At 37.0% G+C, this 20137-nt stretch overlaps 1 protein-coding gene across 1 annotated transcript in view; it reads left to right on the top strand.

Moving 5' to 3' along the window:
• Nucleotides 1-20137, top strand: part of DAB2 (DAB adaptor protein 2) — a 277601-nt gene that overhangs the window by 32811 nt on the left and 224653 nt on the right. The window contains exon 2 of the mRNA XM_084880577.1: nucleotides 18593-18650. Within this exon, the coding sequence (XP_084736703.1) occupies nucleotides 18648-18650 (3 nt within the window). The 5' untranslated portion in view covers nucleotides 18593-18647. The remainder of the gene's footprint in view (nucleotides 1-18592; nucleotides 18651-20137) is intronic.

Below are 20137 nucleotides of genomic sequence, written 5' to 3'. Positions count from 1 at the left end.
TTACATGAGTGGGGGCACCAAACAAGACAGAACTTTAAGATCACAATGTCTTCTATTCTAGATACTCACATTTTGCTCCTTCAAGGTTATTGTCCGAATGGCTGGGGATAGAGTTTGAGGTTTTCCCTAACATTACAAAACAAACAAACAAAAATCCAACAACACACACAAAATAACAACAAAAACAGGATACATGGCTGTTTTCATTCCTTTTTCCTAATAATTATTTAATATTTGCCAGATATTGGTTTAAACTTGCTTCCACTATACCATTCCACCTTATAAAGAGGCTAGGAAGGAGTTTCTGAAAGCTGGAAGGTCTGATACTTATCCCACCCAAAGAAAGAAAAACAAAACTTGACAACTGATAAATGGTTGACGTGATCCATTTTCAAACCTACCAAGAATAGTGGCTTATTATAGCCAACAGATGAAGTGAGAAATCACAAAAGTTGTAGGGGACATTGGAAACAGCATGGGAAACTTGGGATATCCCTATAAATTAAACCACAGGTAAAGCAAGAAAACCATCAAAGCCACAAGTATACTAATATCAATGATGAGACCAAATTAAAGAAGGATGGAGTTCATTAGAGAAAATTTTCTGGAGATGTTTTAAGTCAACTCTTAAAGGAAGTGTTACAGGATAGGAGAGTGGCTCAACTCCACTGGCTGTTCATGGGGTTGGGGTACCTCGGGTGCCACTGGAATAAAAATTTTCAGAGTCCCCCAAAGGAAGTTGAGATGTAGTAGATAGCTTTATTTCCATGGAATTAAATCCCTGAGTTTCCAAAATCTCATTCCCCTTCTTAGCTCAGTCTTAGAAGAAGTGTAGCTGGGGCTTCAGTAGAGATAAAGTCAGGATCAGTGTCCAGAGTTTCCTTTGCATGTTGGAGCCTGGTCCAGTCCAGCATCAGGCAAACTTTAGCTTGTGTTTCCCCATTGCAGTCTGTTAGTCCACTGGGTGTGGGGTTCGCATGGCAGAGAGCTGTAGGGTGAGTGCAAGAAAGCAGGAGCAAAAGGACCCACAAGCCAAGAGCAAGAGAAAGAACTTCTTTGTTTAGATGATGTATTCCCAAATTTTCCTGTGCTTACAGTGGTCACACCCTTTCTAGTCTACCATTTCTGTCCCCAGGTGTGATTGATAAAGAAGTACTTTCTCTCTGTCACCCCTACTTTACTGGGAATGCAGCTATCTTTCCTTTGTCCAGTTCTCTTTCCCCGTGTTTTGCAAGGAATAGTCTGGGGGTTCCCTGGGGAGTGTGAAGTTGCAGCTTCCTAGTGATGCTGCCCAAATGACATGCCTACAATGTCTGGCTTCCTCCTCTGCTCCCTTCCTATATTAATAACTAGCTAATTGCAATAGTATCAGAAGGAAGATGATTAAATTGATAGAATCAGAGTTTGAAAGGATTAATGTTTTAGGTAGATGAATAAGTTCTCTAGGTAGGAGTGCCAGGATAATACAGATAAGGCATGAACAGGAGCACTACAGTGTACAGAGAATCTAACAAAATGAGGATGGCTAACCTAAACCCTTTCTTTTGATACAATTTTGATGTTGACAGCACACACAATCCATGCAGTAACTATACAGTTTTTCAGCAAAAGGTGACAAAACCCCCTTTCAGGATGAAAATTTTTTAGCATGGTTTAGTTATATAAAATTAAATTCATTAAAATTATAGTTTTGGCATAAATTTGTATTTGGATTTTAAATGAGAACGGGGAAGTCTAAGTGTTGAAAATTTAATCTACATATTACCATGCAGATGAAGAGCAGAAACAATTGCTAGAGGAAAGACAAGGACTACTGCAGCGATCAATAACACAACCAAGGAGGTTATCTACTTGTCAGGCAAAGGAACACAGGCCAACAAAGCAATTTACTAAGGAATTTTCTACTGGAAAAAATAAAAGGGTTTTAATGGGTTAGAAAGATAAATGCTTATGCAACTTAAAGATTGTGCTTATTCGACTTAAAGATTGAAATAATATTCCAGATAGCACAGGGGGTATTACTAAGTCTGTGCTTGATTGATCAAAACAGCGCTATTGTTCCTTGTTCAGGAAAAAATCTTCAGTTAGATCTAGTAAGGGTGTGTGGTACTGATAACTGAGAGTTCTTGTCATTTATCACCTTCAGTGGCTGATCCTCTCAAAGTTCATCTTAGGTTTCAATGAGTTGTAATGAAAAATAGCATTTAGTTTTGCTATCTTTCAGGTAAGTGCCACTTTAGGTGAAAAGGTCTCCTCTTACGCAATGTGCGAGTTATCTAAATTGGATTTCGGTTATGATTAAATTTCTCATAGGTCTTCATCATCTCACACTCACTATACTTCATGGCCCAAAACCGATAAGGCTGGCAAAATATGGTCAACAGCAGGTGTGATTTCTGATAAAGGTCACATGAATCAACTTCTCAGGTAGAAGCTTCATTGCTTAACATTTCTGTACCTTTAATGAGTAACAGGATGGAGTGAGATAATAATGTTTTCTACTCTTTGGAAATGGTTCACTTGATCTATCTGTTCTCATACAATTTATTAGATTTACCAACACTGTGAAGTTGAATTTAGATCATGAAAAAAGGAACTTTATGAGCCAACATGAATTTAAAATAATACTTAATTCTATACCTCTTTCCTTGGACCAGAATAAATAACTGATTTCACAATTTTATATTGCCTAACTATAACATTTAATATATAACAAAATATGTTTCTTCCTGGAAATGGGATCTATAATTAAAGCACAATGATTCAACTCCTCCTCAACAGAAAAGGCACCAATGATTGGCATCCTCCAATGTAAATTACACATCCTTTAATGTTTGCCATCTGGCATTTTGAAAAGCATCGCTTCACATATGCCCAATTTTTATTCAGAAACTCACCAAGTTAAAAATTACAAGAAATTATATGTCAATAGCCAATACCAAATGGAATGTATACCAGTAAATTCCAGCCCATCTACTAATCTCCATACTTAATAAGCTAAGGTGGTATGCCTATGTGACTGCAGAATGTAGCGGTGTAGCCTTAGGCAAGTTACTCAAATTTTATGTGCCTTTGTTTTCTCATTTGTAAGGTGGAGATAATAATAGCACCTACTCGGTATTCTTTTGAAGACCAAATAAGATAATACATGTCAAAGTTTTGGAATGGAGCCTGACAGCTACTGATATGATTGCTACCAACTGATGTACATGTTGGTGACATCCTATTGTTTATTGTCACTTTATTATGAAACCCTGCAGCCAGGTCAGAGAGGGACAGCTCCTCACCAGTTTACTTGACCTAGAGGGTTATCACTGCCATTGTCACCTCTGCCTTTGACAATACCTCCTGACTTACCAGGCATCGGTGTTTTATGTGGTGAGATTAATATTTGCTAGCTACCTGTTGTATTCATACCTAATGCTCAATCAGACAATACCCCACAGCAAAGGAGTCTCAAAGTTTTTGGAGCTTTTTCTTTGCTCACATATTTAGTCCTCAGTCCCAGGTCACACAAATAACCACACATTTTCCAACTAGAATGAGTTTCACTGTCAGCTAAGTCCAGATACCAGCAGGACTTTTAATAAATATGGACTCACAATCCAGGCTCACCCTTCCATTTAGGATGCTGTTGTCCTTTTCTGTGAGCTGGGCAGTGTGAAGACCTCTTAAGTAAATCAGATGTATTTGTATATCATTTCTTAGTATATTAACATGGGTTACAGTTTCTTTCCTTGCCCCAGGAAGGCAGCCTCTCTGCACATTAGTAAATTCAAATAGGTAAGATATCTATCAACTCTTATCAGACATAGAGGTATGCACTCTTGTCCACCCAAGATAAATTTCTAATAAGTGTATCCTCTTCCCAAGAAATGAAGTTGGCAGCTCTGTTCTTCGCCTCCTTTATTTTTTTCCAACTAGAAAAAGTGTTAAAATTAATAGACCAGATTGTAGTTTACTGTACAGGCATGAACTTTCAAAGCTCCCAGTTAAAATTATTAATTTTTTTTTTTTTTACTTTTTACTTGTCATAGCTTTATTTGCTTAGGTAGTGAGATATAATCAATACATTTTCAAATTTAAATTTGAAATACAAGTATTGAAAGAATATGGGATGCTATAAGGTAAAAGTATGGGAAAGAGAGAATTAGAAAAAGCACAGGAAAGTCAAGGAAGAGAGGTGCAGAAATCCTAAGAAAGGTTATGATAAAAACATTATTAGAGGAAACATTTGGGGAAATTTTTACCCTTTATATAATGGTACCGTGGTTAAGGCTGATTTTACTATTTTTGATAATATGAAGAAAATGTAATTAAAAAACAATGATTTATTTGCACCTTTAGGATACGTATCATGTTTTTACTCTTTGAATGGAACTCTGCTTATACTGAAGAACTTCACTAGATTGTGAAGTAATAGAAATAGAAATAACATCAAAATCTTTTGCCACAGATTGCTTTCAGATTAAACATTCTGCTTGTCACCGATGTGTTATTGCTAAAATAGTTTTTCCATTCCTGAATGTTATTCTCAATTATTAGATAAAATCAAGTTCAATGGCTTTTTATCAGAATCTAAAATTGTCTGTATCGCAAGTGGCAAAAGAACCCATTTTCTATCAATTCAAAACCCACTTCTACTCTGTATAAAATATAGTGAAATAGTAGGGTGCACTGTCTTAGATAAGCCATTAGATTTATGTGGAAAACCGCCCAGTGTTCAAGGATTTAAAGTCTGTGCTCTTGAAAGTGGATTTAGTTTCATATTTATCTTACTAATCTTCACTGTTCATATTCTCCCCTTCTCTTTCTCTTGTTGATCTATTTCCCGATGAAAACCCACCTGGTATAAACATCAGGTTAGGAAAAATGATTCCCCTGATGTTGTGAACAGTAAGGTACAGTTCCTCGCTTTGTTTTTAGATAGCAGTGATATTTCACGGGTATTTTCAAAAGCTACCACTGATAGTTGTGCAGCCCCTAGAGATTACAGAGATCTGTGTCTCTTTAATCTATCCGTGACCCAATGTATGAACCCTTTATACCACAAACGGGAGCAAACACGTCTGTTCTCCCATGCCTTACCCCAGCTCACACTCAGATACCCTGGGGAAAGAACAGTGCAGTCCTGGGAATGCAAACTTGAAGTTTGAAGGCCTGCAGCAATGCAGTGGCCAGTGCTAGTAGTCAGCTATGGAAGAGAGAAAATGAGACTCATTGCCACATTTTTCTTCTTTACAAGCTTCCTAGATTCCTCTGCTCTATGATATATGATAGAGATAATAGAATGGGGGTCCTTTTCAAGCTAACCCAGGCCTGCGGAAGAATGACAGATGGACTAAGAATGGAAACCTCAGTGGAAGACACTAATAGGGAGATTCAGTCCCAGGCAGGGTAAGAAGCCAGGCTCATGACATAGGCTGACAGCAGAGGCCATAAGTTCCTTTTATAGCATGAATCCTCTTACCCTTTATCCATAGGAACAGTCATTGTGAACCTTAGGAGGAAGTGCAAGGCAGGTTAGTATAGGAGTTTTCAATTAATCTGGTGGTTTTTAAAAATTCTTATTTGTCCTCTTGCACCAAGATACTAATTAATGTTTCACCTGTTGCATTTTTTTTTTCAGTAGGGAAGGATAGGATGTGAAAAAAAAATGAGTTTTAGTAAATTCTGTCCCCAAAACTATAATTAGAATCCATGGAAGTTACCAATTCAGATACATGTTAGGGACTGCCATTATAAGAAATTTGAAAGTTTGTGATTTCCTATGTTTATCAATTTTATCATTGTTATGGCAACTATTTGTTATTACCAGCTTTCCTGATTATCCTTGAGAATAACAAATATCAAGAGAAGTAGAGTGACTGTATCTCATTTCTGAGCTCAGTTTCAAAGGGCAGAAGAAACTTCATGGGACTAGGAGATAAGGTAGAATCTGTAAAGAGGAGAGCAGTTGAGTCTCTGGGATCTATGAAATGAAGTTTAAAGAACATGGGTGACTGGCATGGTTTTGCATGATTTTAGGAATATTAGCAATGAAAAACACTAGTTGAACACTTTAAAACACTTTTAATTTCATTCAAAAATGTTGTGAAAACTTTTTGATTTCTTTACCATTAGGTTAAAAGTTTACACAAGTGGAAAGTCCCAGGCTGTTCAGTAAAATCTGTTTTATTCTGTTTTCTCCTGGGAAGGCAAAATAAAGCTTAAATATAGTCAAAGATGAATAGATCTACCACTCCCTTCCTCAAATTATCTCATTCTCGTTCTGGAAGAGACATAGCTGTGCAAGGGTAACATCATCACATTAGTAAAGGTCAACTTATTCTATTGACTTACCATAATTCCCAAAACAAGTACATATTCATATTTTAGTAGTAAGTTATAATTTTCCTTTCAAATATGCTTTCTGTATATCCCGACACAAAGTGGTCAACAGGCTTCAGAAAAAGTAACAAAGCAGTCCTCTAAGAGCTAACTTATTAAAACATTTCCCTTCCTGTGGTCCATATACAAGTTTCTTTAAAAAGTTCTAGAATATGAGCCAAAATGAAACATAGCATTAGGCAATGATAAAAATTGCAATTACAAGACTGAAAATATATGAATTCAGAATGCCAATCATCACTTCCAAACCAAAAATATAAATAATTTCAGTTATTGATTCATGTTCTTCTCCAGCCTGGAAAAATTTTGTAGTTAATGGTCACAGTCATTGCCTATTTACCCATAAATCCCTAAGGAATTCTGCTGTCCAATCAACCACTTGATTGGACTGAGAGCATCACTCTCATTCCCAACATTGGCTAATTGAAGCAAGACTGGTCCCTGATTACAGGCAGTTTATTCATGGGATGTTTAATCACTTGTCCAAGCACAAGGGTCATCAGATTCTCTTTGTTGACTACAATGGGAAGTTAGGAAACAGTAGGAGCAAAACACCTGGAGTATGGCCATGTCATAATTGCAAAGTCTTAGAGGACAAAATCTATTGTCTGAAAATCCTAATCTTTCTAGAGACCTCAAGAATCCAACCCCCACCCATCAAGCTCGAGGTTTAGTGAGATCTTAGTATGACACCTTCTTGCAAATTTCCATGAGAATCCATTTTCCCAAGAGCAGCCTCATGAAAAATGAAATCAAATTAATGTTGTTCCTTCTCCTTACAACTATAAGAGCTAGTCTAAAAATACTCTACATTCTATTGTCCTTCAAAGAAAAGTCTCTTCCAGACATTATTCAAATTTTCCATTCTGCAGGCAGCATCCTTTTTAGGAAGACGATCCTATACATTCCCTCCTAATATAAATGCACTTTGTGTCATATAAAGCAACCTTCATTAATTTCTCTATTTGTTTTCCTTTCCTTGTTCTCTGAGTTTCACAAGAACTAGGAGCAAGTTTTCTTCTCTTGTTCCTTATATAGGGCATAATATATTCACATATTTTTTTAAAAAACTTTAAAAATATTATGGTATAAGAGACTCAGCTAAGTGGATGGAAAAATATTATATTTGGGTTAAAAAGTAGATGAGGCTTTATCTTTTATGATTCCACTTGACCTGTACTTCCAACCAAGAGCTGACTCAGCCACCAAAATATTTAATTGCCACATGTTCTGGGCCAGCTCCTACATGGCTTACAATATTGTCACCCTCAGTTACCATTTTACTAGTAAGTCCAAGTCTCATGTATTCTCACTTGGATGCCAGGACCCTGTTCTTCCATAATGCTGTTAATCTGGCTTCACCTCCCCCTCTTCTCCCCCTTCCCAGATGCTTCCATTGTGGCTTTTAGAATTCCTGTTATTTCCTCAACAATTGTTCCCACTTTGTGACCTCTTTTCTTAAAAATTCCATCTTCTTTCTCTCTCTGAATGAAATTTGGCTCTTGCCTAAACGTTTATTTCTGCTTTCTCCCCACCCCCCCCCCCGCCCCCTCCAAGGACAGATACATTGTATCTATCCCCATTGGTCTGAAAATTGCAGAAGTCTCCTCACTCTCCCTCCTTGTCACGTTTAAACTCTTTCAAAACTTTTTTCAAAACAGCTTCTTTTGAAGCCATGTCATACTGCTTACCATTCTCACGACCAAACTGTCAAACTTTATCTCATTGATGAACTTTGCTACCCCATTCATCAGTCATTGCAACTTTAACATCAACAGATAGCCATCTAACACCCGGGCCTCAGTGCTTGGATCTTTCAGGGCCAACAGTCTTTTTCTGCTGCTTATCTCAGTTTTCTTCATAAATCTGTATATAAGTCATCTCATTTTTTTTCATAGTTCCTTGTATTTTTATCCTATTTTTCTAAGTTAGCTTCAATGTATTGATTTTGACTCCCCACTTTTTTTCATTATCTAGTTAACTCTACTCCCCTTATCTTATGCCCTAAATTCAATTTTTCCTTGTCTTTATAAAGATGTTGCTTTTAAAATTATCCCTTTTCTTACATCATCGATTTTCTCTTTATGCTGGATCATTTTTAACGTTAAAAATATGTATTTGTCTCTATCATAAAACCAAACAGAAAGCCTCTCTTGATCCCATATGAGCTTTCAGCCATATCTCTCTGTCTTGAAACTCCTTCATAGAAAACTCTCACCAAGACTTAACTAGACCTACTGTTCCCACTCTCTTATATCACATTTTGTTCTTGATCCCCTGCAGGTGAGCTTTAATTCTCATTTCAATAAATTGACTTTGTTTGGTGTCACCAATACCCCGAATCTTGTCAAAGTCAACTGCCTTCTGTCCTCATCTAATCATGATTCTTTTTCTTAGTAATTGACAAAGTTGACCTCTCTCTTCTTTCTCCACCATATTTATTCTCTGATTCTGTAATGACAGTCTCTTAGTTTTCTCCAAACTTTGCTGGCAACGTCTACCTCTCCTGTTCTCTCTATCTCCCTCCCCCCATCCCCCACCATATAATCTTTCTCTTGATGTCCTATGTCAACATTTCTATGTTGAGCCCTCTCCTTTTAACCAGCTGGAAAATGGTTAAATCTCAAACTATGCTAATAACTCATTTTGTGGCTGAGTAACCATATAACATCACTCAATGTTAATTTTCATGATATAACAATAATAGACCTAGAAATTATGGAACTATAATGAACCTCAATTAATATCAGACCATTCAAAGTTTTATGTAACCATAAGGTATTATAAATATACTCCAATCGCCCTCTCTGCAGATTGTTTACATCATTACAATTCTATAAAGAGCAGTTGGAGTTTTATATAAAAATGAGCCAAAATAATAAGTTAAAATGAAAATTTCTACTACAGAAATATATGCTTTTCTGTAATAATATTTTATCTTTGAAATATTGTGTTAATGTGCTACTCTATTCAAAGATAAGAAAATAATATTTATGGCAACATCAGTTGCCATGCAATTTACTATAATTTTATTTATTAAAAGAGAAACATTAAGGGAATTTTGTTCTATGTTCTTAACTAAATTTTGAAATTTCAGACATAATACGTAGGTCAGTCTACCACCATGTCTCACTACCATGTCCCTTTTCAACTATATCATTTTACCACCTATTTACCCAACTAATTAAAATTACGATTGACTAACATTGGCCGATTAAAATGACAATTATGTAAATCTAAAAATACATATATTAAACTGTGATCAGAGTGTTAAGAAGGTGTATTTGAAAATTAAATGACCAGAATTGTTCTGTTGGAAAAAAAAAATCAGTAATCTGGAAGCAAGATATGCAAATTCTATTCCTGAATGTAAAGTTTAGTAACTTTGATGTATTTTCCACCTCTCTGGGAATTACTTTTTTCCCCCACAAGCAAATGAAAGGTGTAGACGATGACCTAAATGATCCCCAAGGTCTTTCTACTTCTGGAGTTGGAATTTCATGAATATTGTCAGAGAAACCAACTTCAATATGGGAGAAGGTATTAAGAAGCTAGGACAGGCCCTAACTGGTTTGGCTCAGTGGATAGAGTGTCCACCTGCATATTCAAGTGTCCCCCGGTTCGATTCCAGTCAAGGGCATGTACCTTGGTTGTGGGGACATCCACAGTAGGGTGCAGGAGGCAGCTGATCAATGTTTCTTTCTTATCTCATTGATTTTTCTAACTCTCTATCTCTCTCCTTTCCTCTCTGCAAAAATCAATAAAATATTAACAAAAAGAAAGAAGGAAGCTAGGACAGGATAGTGTTAGAAAGGTGGAAGGAGCTTTCATGGATGGGACACACACATTCGGTAATTAGAAAGAAATCCCATCAGGGAGGCCCAGATTCAATGCCTAGCTTCCTTGCAAACTCTCCAGATGACCTTGAGGAATTTTTGCTTTATTTTGGTCTCCAAACTCCATTTGGAAATTACATGGTATAAGGGTGGGAAAGCACCTTTTCCCTTGGAAAATTCCAAAGGATAGTTATAAATATTTCTATAGCTCATATCTTAGTGTTCTTCATGAGTATTTATTTAAATATTTGCCCAGACTTTTGCTATCATACATAAAATCAGAGATGATAGATTGCTTCTTTATTTATCAGGATTTAAAAGGAATGTATACACTTTGACACAGAATGTTGGGAAAATCAAAACTCCCTAACTGAAAAGAAAACAACTCTGAATTTTGTAATATTAAAGAAATAAAGCTCCAATAACGCAGGAATTTGAAGACATTTGTCTTCAGTGGATGTAGACTTTGCCAGGTTAGGTGGATTAAAATTATATTGGAAAATTACTTTGGAGACCTGATCCTTTTTCATTTTACCACTAATCCACTTGAGTAACTTTGAGAAATCATAGTGTTTTATACTTTTTAAAAAATTTATCCTTTCTCAAACTGATAGCGATTTAATAAATTACATTTTTAGGTTTAGTGGTAAACACAGCCAATCCAAAGTAAGTGTAACTATCAGTGAGAAAAATGGTTGGGTTCCAGGTTTAGTCTAGCTTGCCACATGGTATTTGCTAAAAAGCCCGTCTCTTAGCTATGCCAATTAATCAAGGGGTTATGCTTTGAACCTGAAGTTTAGTGGTCAAACTGTTGTAACATAAGAAAAGGTTGTGTTGTGCTTATAAAACATTATAAATTAAGTCAAGACTATTATTTAATTATCCTTTTTCTCTCTTCATAAAAGATATCAATAAAATACATTATTTTCAATATCCTATATAATAAAAGGCTAATATGCAAGTAGACTGAACAGTGGAACAACTGGTTGCTATGATATGCACTGACCACCAGAATGCAGACACTCAATGCAGGAGCTGCCCCCTGTTGGTCAGTGCACTCCCATGGGGAGCACACCTCAGCCAGAAGCTGGGCTCACAGCTGGTGAGCACAGTGGTGGTGGTGGGAGCCTCTCCCGCCTCCATGGAAGCACTAAGGATGTCCCACTGATGGCTTAGGCCCGATCCCTGAAAGGAGTAGGCTTAAGCCATCAGTTAGACATCCCCTAAGGGCTGCTAGACTGTGAGAGGGCACAGGTGAGGCTGAGGGACATCCCCCCCCCCTTCAAGTGCATGAATTTTGTGCACTGGGCCTCTACTTAACATATAATATTGAATGATCATCTTCCTATTGATATAGAATACATGTATTTTTCACAGGATCTGGATAATAATCAAATTTGTAATTCATCTCATAGTCACATTTCAGTCAAACTCTAATAGCTGAGTAAATATGATATATCACATGCAAAATGTAACTATAAAATATAATGCAGATTGAAGTGTACTATCTGATCACTATAGTTTTGAATTCACTTAAAAATTATATTAATTCAAAATCATAACTCAGAAATCCTCAGAAATGGCTGTTAAAAACACATACGCATTCTATCTCTCAGCACCTGTTGAATTTCCCAGAAATACATTAGGGAAATGAAAGACAAGCAAAAAGAATATATGTCAAAATAAATGAAAGTGAGAAGTTCATGAAGGCATAGCAGGAGAAGGCAGTGGGAAAGAAGAGAGAGAAAAAATATCAAGGAAGTAAAGGCAGAAATAATGAGGCAGTAGGATGAGGATAATTAAATGTCTTATTTTTTTAATTTTTATTAAACGTATTGGGTGACATTAGTTAATAAGATTACATAGATTTCAAGTGTACGTTTCTGTGATACATCATCTGTATATTGATTGCACTGTGTGCCTAACACCCAAAGTCAAATCGTCTTCCATCACCATATATTTGACCCCCTTTACCCTTTACTACCCGCGCCCAGTCCAATTTTTCTTTTCATAACTTCTTGCTTGATAATGTGTGTCTAATTTTTTTTTAATTTAGTGTTGTTGTTTTTTTAACTACATTGCCTCATAGGAACTGAGTTTCTTCTTTTATTAAACTCACAGTCAAGCAAGTGGTAGTTGGGTGATTTTTCATACCCATTGCCTCTTCCCAAACTCGAGTGTGTTTTTCTGAAGACAAGAGCCTCAACTTTCAAGATATTACAGTGACACTCTGATTATCTTTTCAATGTGTTCTGAGATTTTGAGTTTACTCAGACCTGTGCTCACAATGGGAAATGAGCTTGATAATCTTCATATAAGTCGATGCCATGGCATATACACTCTATATATTTTTGATGAAAATATGCAGAGGGATAATGAGACTATTTTAGTTTATACTGTTAATATTTTAGCTTATTTGGCTTGATTTTTATTTTAAGAGCTAGGATTGACCTATAGGAAGAGGAAAGTAGGCAAAGTATAAGGAAACTTAGGTCCTAGGACTAACTCAAACAGCTTTGTTTTGTTTTAATATTGAGATTAAAACATTTAAACTGTCCACACTGGTTTCCTATTTGTTCTGCTTTATAAACTATAAAACAGCTACAAAAATGCTGGCCATTGCTACAATTTTTGGGTAATAATATTATCAATCCCATGATGGTACAATAATATATTTCCATATGTAAGGTTCACCTACCAATTTATGCCATTTCTTCTTTACCTATTTGTTCCATTTAAGAGACAGTTTTGATATAAATTGTCCTTCCTATTACTCATCCTGGCTCACTTGTCATACTTGTCATGTTTTCTCTCATTGGCAAGTGACCCCCAGTTCCCACTGTTACAAGCCGAGGCCCCAACATCTCTACTGTAGCTCTGCCTGCAGATGCAGAGAACTGCTCCCCACATTTACAGGAGGCGATGGAGTTAAACTGACCTATTTACAATAACAACCATGAGTTGCTACGAGATGTGCCATGACAGGACTGAAAATCATTATCTGTGCCCTGCAAGCAGAAGGATAAATACAGTGACTGGAGAGGTTGTTTGTGTTAGCAACAGATGCAGGAGAGCAAAATATCAATAGCTACTCCCGTAATGCTGCCCATATGCCGGTGCAAACAAAAGAAAGATGTGGCAGTCCCGGGCTAAGTGAATTAGTGCGCCTGGGTGATACCCTGGGCAGGGTGGTGATCCTCCTCTGCGATGCCTTTTCAGTGCCAAATATCTTGTCAGTTCCCACTAACCAGGAGCCAGGCTGCCCTGGACAAATTCCAGGGAGGGCGATTGCCTTACTCACAGGTTGTTGATGTGATAATCTCCTTCGACCTCGGATGCTCTTTGGGGTTCTAACTGTGGAAATAGATGGTTCTGTTTTGCTTCCACTTTAGTTTTCAAAATCATCATTCTTGTCCCTTCCTTCACCTCTAGCTAGAATTCTGTCATCCTTTGTCCCATTATTTACTCCCTTGCCCAAAAATATAAAATAGCAAAGACTGACCCTGGCCATGAGGTAGACTCAGTAGTCTACTTAGCTAAAGTCTGAGGGGTTCAGGCCTTGAAATTGCACTTTAACTCACAAGCCGCTAAGTTTGTACTTTTTTTTTCTAGCACGATTGATGTGCTTGATGAACAAGTCTCTCTTTCTCACACAATCTCACTCCCAGATGCCCTGCTCATTCCCATGAACATCAATAATAGTCTTGAAAGGAAACATAAATCCTATTCTGGGCAATGCAGAGTCACAAGGAGAAACACACTCATTTTTATCTTGATATTAGTGATATAGCATGGCTTGCCTACTTGGATATCTGAATGTCAGGATTTGAAGAACAGCCTTTATTCTCTGACTCGTTTCTCCAACAACCTCAGTAGATTTGTGGTGCTGTAGATAAGATTTTTGTAGTCCACATTTACCCACTCTTAAATCAAATACTTATTTGAAACTAGTATTACACGCAGTATATTATAGTAAATCCTACAGGGAGTACAGAGATGAATTAGTGTATTTATCAAACAGATCACCGTCTAATTGAAGAGATGCATATCTATACATAACTTTTATACATTATTCTCTTTCATGGAGAATGGTATTGCTATCTGACTCAAACTAGAGATTTTAGCATCATCCTTTACTTTTCTCTTCCTCATCCATCACTTTTGTTATAAAAGCTTATGCAAATTATTTCCAAAAAATTTTTGTCTGTTTCTCTTCTTTTCACTACCAGTGTATTGGTTCTTAAACTTTCTTATTTGATGTATTGCAATGAATTTTTTGTTTGATTATTCTGGGAGTGGTATGGAGCTATTGAAAGATTCCGAGAAGAGGGACTATGTGATTTGCCTGCCTTTTTTTTTTTTTTTTTTTTTTAAGAAATATTAGTGTTGATGGCATCAGATCTGGATCACAAATAGAGAGCTTTGCTAGGAGTGACAAAGGCCAGTTCAATCCCATTGTTGAAGAAAAAGAAGAGAGGAGAGCAGTTAAACCAGAAATCAATTGTAACATGGAATTATCAGAAACTTAGTTTTTTACCTTTATTAGAGCCTTCGTAAATGTGTGACAAACTATATTTCGCCCCCCCCCCCCCCCCCCCGCCAAAAAAAAAAAAAAAATTTAACATGGTATCCACTGAATTCGAAACATTTCATGAGGTTTGCTCAGTGGGCAGAGAGATGTGCCACCGAGATTCCCTTGTAAAGCCAGAGCCGTGATTGCCATAGGCCAGGGGTCCTCAAACTTTTTAAAGTGGGGGCCAGATCACGGTCCCTCAGAGAGCTGGAGGGCCGGACTATATGAACTACTAATTCCTACTGTAACACCTCGGATGCGCTCACTGCCCAAAAAACCTGGTGGGCTGGATCAGACTCCTCTGCGGGCCGCATGTGGCCCGCGGGCCGTAGTTTGAAGACCCCTGCTAGGCGTACTTAGGAGTTGAAAGAACCCCTCTTTGGCGCCTTTACCTATAAGGCAATATGGATCACAGTGGAGAAAGCCTTTAAAACTATCCTTTCTCTGGCCAACATACCAAACCAAAAATATTATCACATCCAAGGAGAGGACTGGTGAATAGTATCAGATAATTTAGCATGCTAGTCAAGGGCCTGGAAGAAAGACTGGAAGATCCAGGAAAGAGAAATTGGAGTAGAGGTATGTAGCTAGACCTATGAGAGTCAGCAGAACAGGAAGATTTTTATATCATATGCTCACATGCACAAGAGCTCAGCCATCGATAAAGAGGCACTAGACCACCAAGTACAACATGGCTTGGCACACTGATGTTAGCCATTGGCCACTCCAGTATTGGCACATGAAAAAAGTGGTCACAGAGGCAAAGATGGGCCAAAGTTTATATAACTACTGCCACCAGTGAATGTATATTTGTTAAGAAGATAGACTCATGCCTGGTTGGTTTAGCTCATTGGACAGAGCATCGGTCTGGAGGCTGAAGGGGCCCCAGTTCAATTCCAGTCAAGGGCACGTGCCTAAGTTGTGGGCTCGATCCCCAGTAGGGGAGCATGCAGGAGGCAGATAATTAATGATTCTCATCTTTGATGTTTCTATCTCTCCCTCTTCCCTTCCTCCCTGAAATGAATAAAAATATATTTTAAAAAAAGAATATAGACTCATGTTAAGTGTTCTTACCAAAATAAATTAAAATAAAATTTAAATAGTTACACTTAGCCTAGGCAGTGTTGCTCAGTGGTTGAGAATCAATCTATGAACCAATAGGCCATTGGTTTGATTCCCAGTCAGGGCACATGCCCAGGTTTTGGGATCAATCACCAGTGTTTCTCTTTTATCATTGATGTTTCTATCTCTCCCTCTCCTTTCCTCTCTGAAATCAATATAAAAAATATTTTTTAAAAAATAAATTAATTAAACAAAACAGATACACCTAAAAATTACCATTTCTCAAGGAGACTAACTGGTCACTTGTTGCATTATTAATCACTAGCACACAGGCCAACTATTTGTTCTGATAGAAATGGATACATACATACTCTAGGTATAGCTGTGAGGTTGGGATGCCTTTATATGTAGTTTGGTCCCATCTCTATTTTGGAGCAATCTTCCAACAGCAGACAGAGGCTTTTTGTTCGCTTGCTTGTTTGTTTTTGGTTTTGTAATTTTTAAGAGGCCTGCCCCTGTGATGAAGGGCTATTAAATTTAGGACTACTTGGTAATGATTCCAATGAGAGGAAATATGGAAAAGTTTTAGGAAGTCTATTTGACTTTTAACCCAAGTCATATAATCTAAAATCAGTTTTATTGACAATAATGGTGTATTTGAATGTCTATCAGTTGAAATTTTATGTACAAATATCTCATATTGAAAGAGGAAGGATGAAACCCCGGACTTTAGCTGACACCCCAACCACTGATTTCTTCTCCTCTTATTTATTAGGTCTAGTAATAGTTAATGTAGTTTTCTAATACTTTTTTAAATCGAATTTATTTAAACAATACAACAAAATTTAATCAACAATATAGTTGCCGTTGTTTTCTACTACTTGTGCCCAACGCTCAGGAAGCATTTTAATCCCTCTGTTGTAAAATTCTTGTGATTTTGATGCAAAAAATTCGGTCAATGCATTTTTGAGGCATTCTTCATTATTAAATTTTTTTCCAAGAAGAAAGTTTTGCAAAGTACGAAACAAATGGTAATCGGAAGGGGCAATATCAGGAGAATATGCAGGTTGAGGGAGAACTTCCCATTCCAACTGGCGCAGTTTTTCAGCAGTGATTCTTGCAGTATGCGGTCGTGTGTTATCGTGGTGAAGAATTACGCCCTTCCAATTAATCAGCGAGGGTTCTTTTTCTCTTAAAGCTTGGGCTAACCTTTCCAATTGGGCACTATACACTGCACTTGTAATGGTTTGGTTAGATGGTAAAAGTTCATAATGAAGAATTCCTTTAAAATTCCACCAAACACACAACATCACTTTTTTCGCATGCAAGTCAGGTTTTGGTGTGGGCTGCAGAGCCTCATTTTTGTCCAACCATTGAGGCCGCCTTTTCAAATTAACATACAGCACCCATTCTTCATCTCCGGTAACAATTTGCTCTAAAAACGGCAAACGGTTTTGATGAGAGAGGAGCGAACTGCAAATTGTGACTCTTTGATTACAGTTGTTGTCTGTGAACTCATGAGGAACCCATTTTCCAAACTTTTGGACTTTGCCAAGTGCACGCAATTGATTGGAAATTGTTTTTTGTGAACAATTTAAAGTTGTTGCAAGCTCTTGTTGGGTAATTTGAGGATTTTGCACCAAAAGAGCTTGAAGAGCTTCTTGATCAAAATTGGACACACGGCCTCGACCACTCTTGTCATCTAACGAAAAATTTCCCTCGCGAAATTTCTCAAACCAACACTGGCATTTTCTGGCGCTAACTGCATCTTGACCAAGAGCACTACAGATGTTTTTTGCAGCCTCACTTGCTTTTCTTCCTAATTGAAACTCGTAAAGCATGCAGTGCCGAATATGCTCTTCATCCGCCATCTTCTTAGCCCTAGTTTTGCAACAAAAACCAAACCAAACACAAACTTTTTCAAGCAAAACTTGTTAATTGCACTTCACACGTTCTGTAGATACCACGTGTTTGAAGGTTATGTCAATACAAGTCAACGCCAAGCAAGATTTTAAATGAATGTTTAAAAACGACATTAATTATTACTAGACCCGATATAAAAGAGCAGAAGATCCCAAGCCCCTTTTGCACCCATCCCATTCCTCAGTCCCTTTCATCAGCTCATCCCCTACCCCATGTGACATGGAGTCCTTTTGAGTATTTACTAGTGATCAGTGAGTATTTACTAGTGATCGGTGAATATTTGCTAGTGATCGGTGAGTATTTACTAGTGATCATTGAGTATTTACTAGTGATCAGTGAATATTTACTAGTGATCAGTGAGTATTTACTAGTGATCAGTGAGTATTTACCAGTGGTCAGTGAGTATTTACTAGTGATCAGTATATAGAAATTTAGGGCTGAGGGATGATGACAGAGGCAGGAATCATTATCCTTCCTAATCCACTGTGCTTGATTCCATCTATAACCTGGAGGGCAGGTGACCAACCCTCACAGGCAACTACTCTGCTAAGGTGCGGAAGACCTCTGCGATGACAGTGTGTCATTACCACTCACGTACCTTTCATTCTGAGGTTCACATTGAAAAAAGTTTGTTCAGCATGGACAAGATTATAAGCACTGTTAACATAATGAAGAATTTACTTTTCTATTATCTGACTTCACTTTTATTGGGGAGACCAAACCTTTGCTTCATAATTATCTATCTTGAATAACAAAAATAATATCTTTGAAAAACACTAAACTGGTATATTAAATTAATTTCTCATAGGCCAAGTTTCCCTGCTCCCTGCAGATTACAGATGTCACCCAAAGCAAAGAAGTAAATGGTAAGTTCAAATTTTAAAATATATTTTTGGGTCTAAGTAATTATGGTCTAGATAGTGTGTGTGGGGTTTTTGTTTTTTTTTTACTACAATTTATTTTCTATATTATAAAAGTTTTCCTTTACACATTGAGAGTAAATCTCAGAAGTCTGATCTTAGAGATTTACCATAGTTAGAGGTGTACTATAATTTTTAAGGATGGTGACTTTTCAGTTTCATATCTGTTTTATTTGTTATAATTTGTCTTAATGATAAAATTAAAGAAAATTATATTTTCACTTTTATTTAACATTTTGGTATATTGTCTTTCCATTTTATAATGCCATGTTTTAAATACGGTATGTCAATAGCCTAGACCCTAGAGTGTAGAATCATTTCACTCATTGGTCCTTTATAATCACAATAAGGTACTTGTGATATTTATTTTTATGTCAACTTGTATAAACATTAAAGATGTTTCTTCAAGTCAGAAAGTTGCTCATTTTTGACATTGCTTTACGAATTCTTTAAAAATTAATAATAGAATTTTAGAGCAGTTTTAGATTTTCAGAACAATTGAGCTAAAGTACAGACCTCGATATACCCACCCCCTCACCCACACCCACATCGGGTGTCCCCTGTTATTTACATTTTGCAACAAAGCAATACTAGTGTAAACTATGGACTTTAGTTAATAATAATGTACTACTATTGGTTCATCACTTGTTACAAAGGTGCCACACGGATGCATCCTTTTAAATAACTACAAAGACATTATATTGTTTGAGTGCACTTCTTTATTCCTTAGATTAGGGGTGTCGAACTCAATCAGAGAAAGGGCCAAAATCTAAAATCCAGCCTAAATCGCGGGCCGAATGGTTTACTGAACAGTCATAAACTGACAATGTCATAAACTGACAGCGGAGTGCAGTGATGACAGCGCGGTGCGGGCCACATTGCAAGGCCTGGCGGGCTGGATTTGGCCCGCGGGCCTTGTGTTTGACATATGTGCCTTAGATAATGAGGATCCTGGCTATTCATAATTTTTTACCGCTATAAACAGTGCTATCATGGACATCCTGTATATTGATGTTTCTATGTCAGGAATCTTACTTTTAAGAGACTAATTTTCATATGAAAATGTCAGATGCAAGTGTATGCATATTTTACTCAATTACTGCCAGCTGTGTAATCATTCCCTGTTTTCAGCAGCTTTTCAAATGTAAACAACATCTTCCTCGAGGTTCTTGGTACATATCTATTGAGATTTTGGAGCTCATTTAACATGTTTAAATTCTGTACAAGTGGATGACAGGTTTGACTAATATTACTCTACAAACTGGGTTCTCCAGGGATGTAAATGACTATCAGACTGATAGATGAGAATAAGAATCCACATACTTGTTTCTAAAATATGTTTATATATTTTTAATTCTTTAAATGACAGTTTACATTTAATATAATTTTATATTAGTTTAAGGTGTACAGCATAGTGGCTAGACAATCATAAA

This window comes from Pipistrellus hanaki (genome assembly GCF_964339955.1).
Source record: "Pipistrellus hanaki genome assembly, chromosome: 4".
Taxonomy (NCBI): Eukaryota; Metazoa; Chordata; class Mammalia; order Chiroptera; family Vespertilionidae; genus Pipistrellus; species Pipistrellus hanaki.
This window is presented reverse-complemented; position numbering and strand designations above follow the sequence as displayed.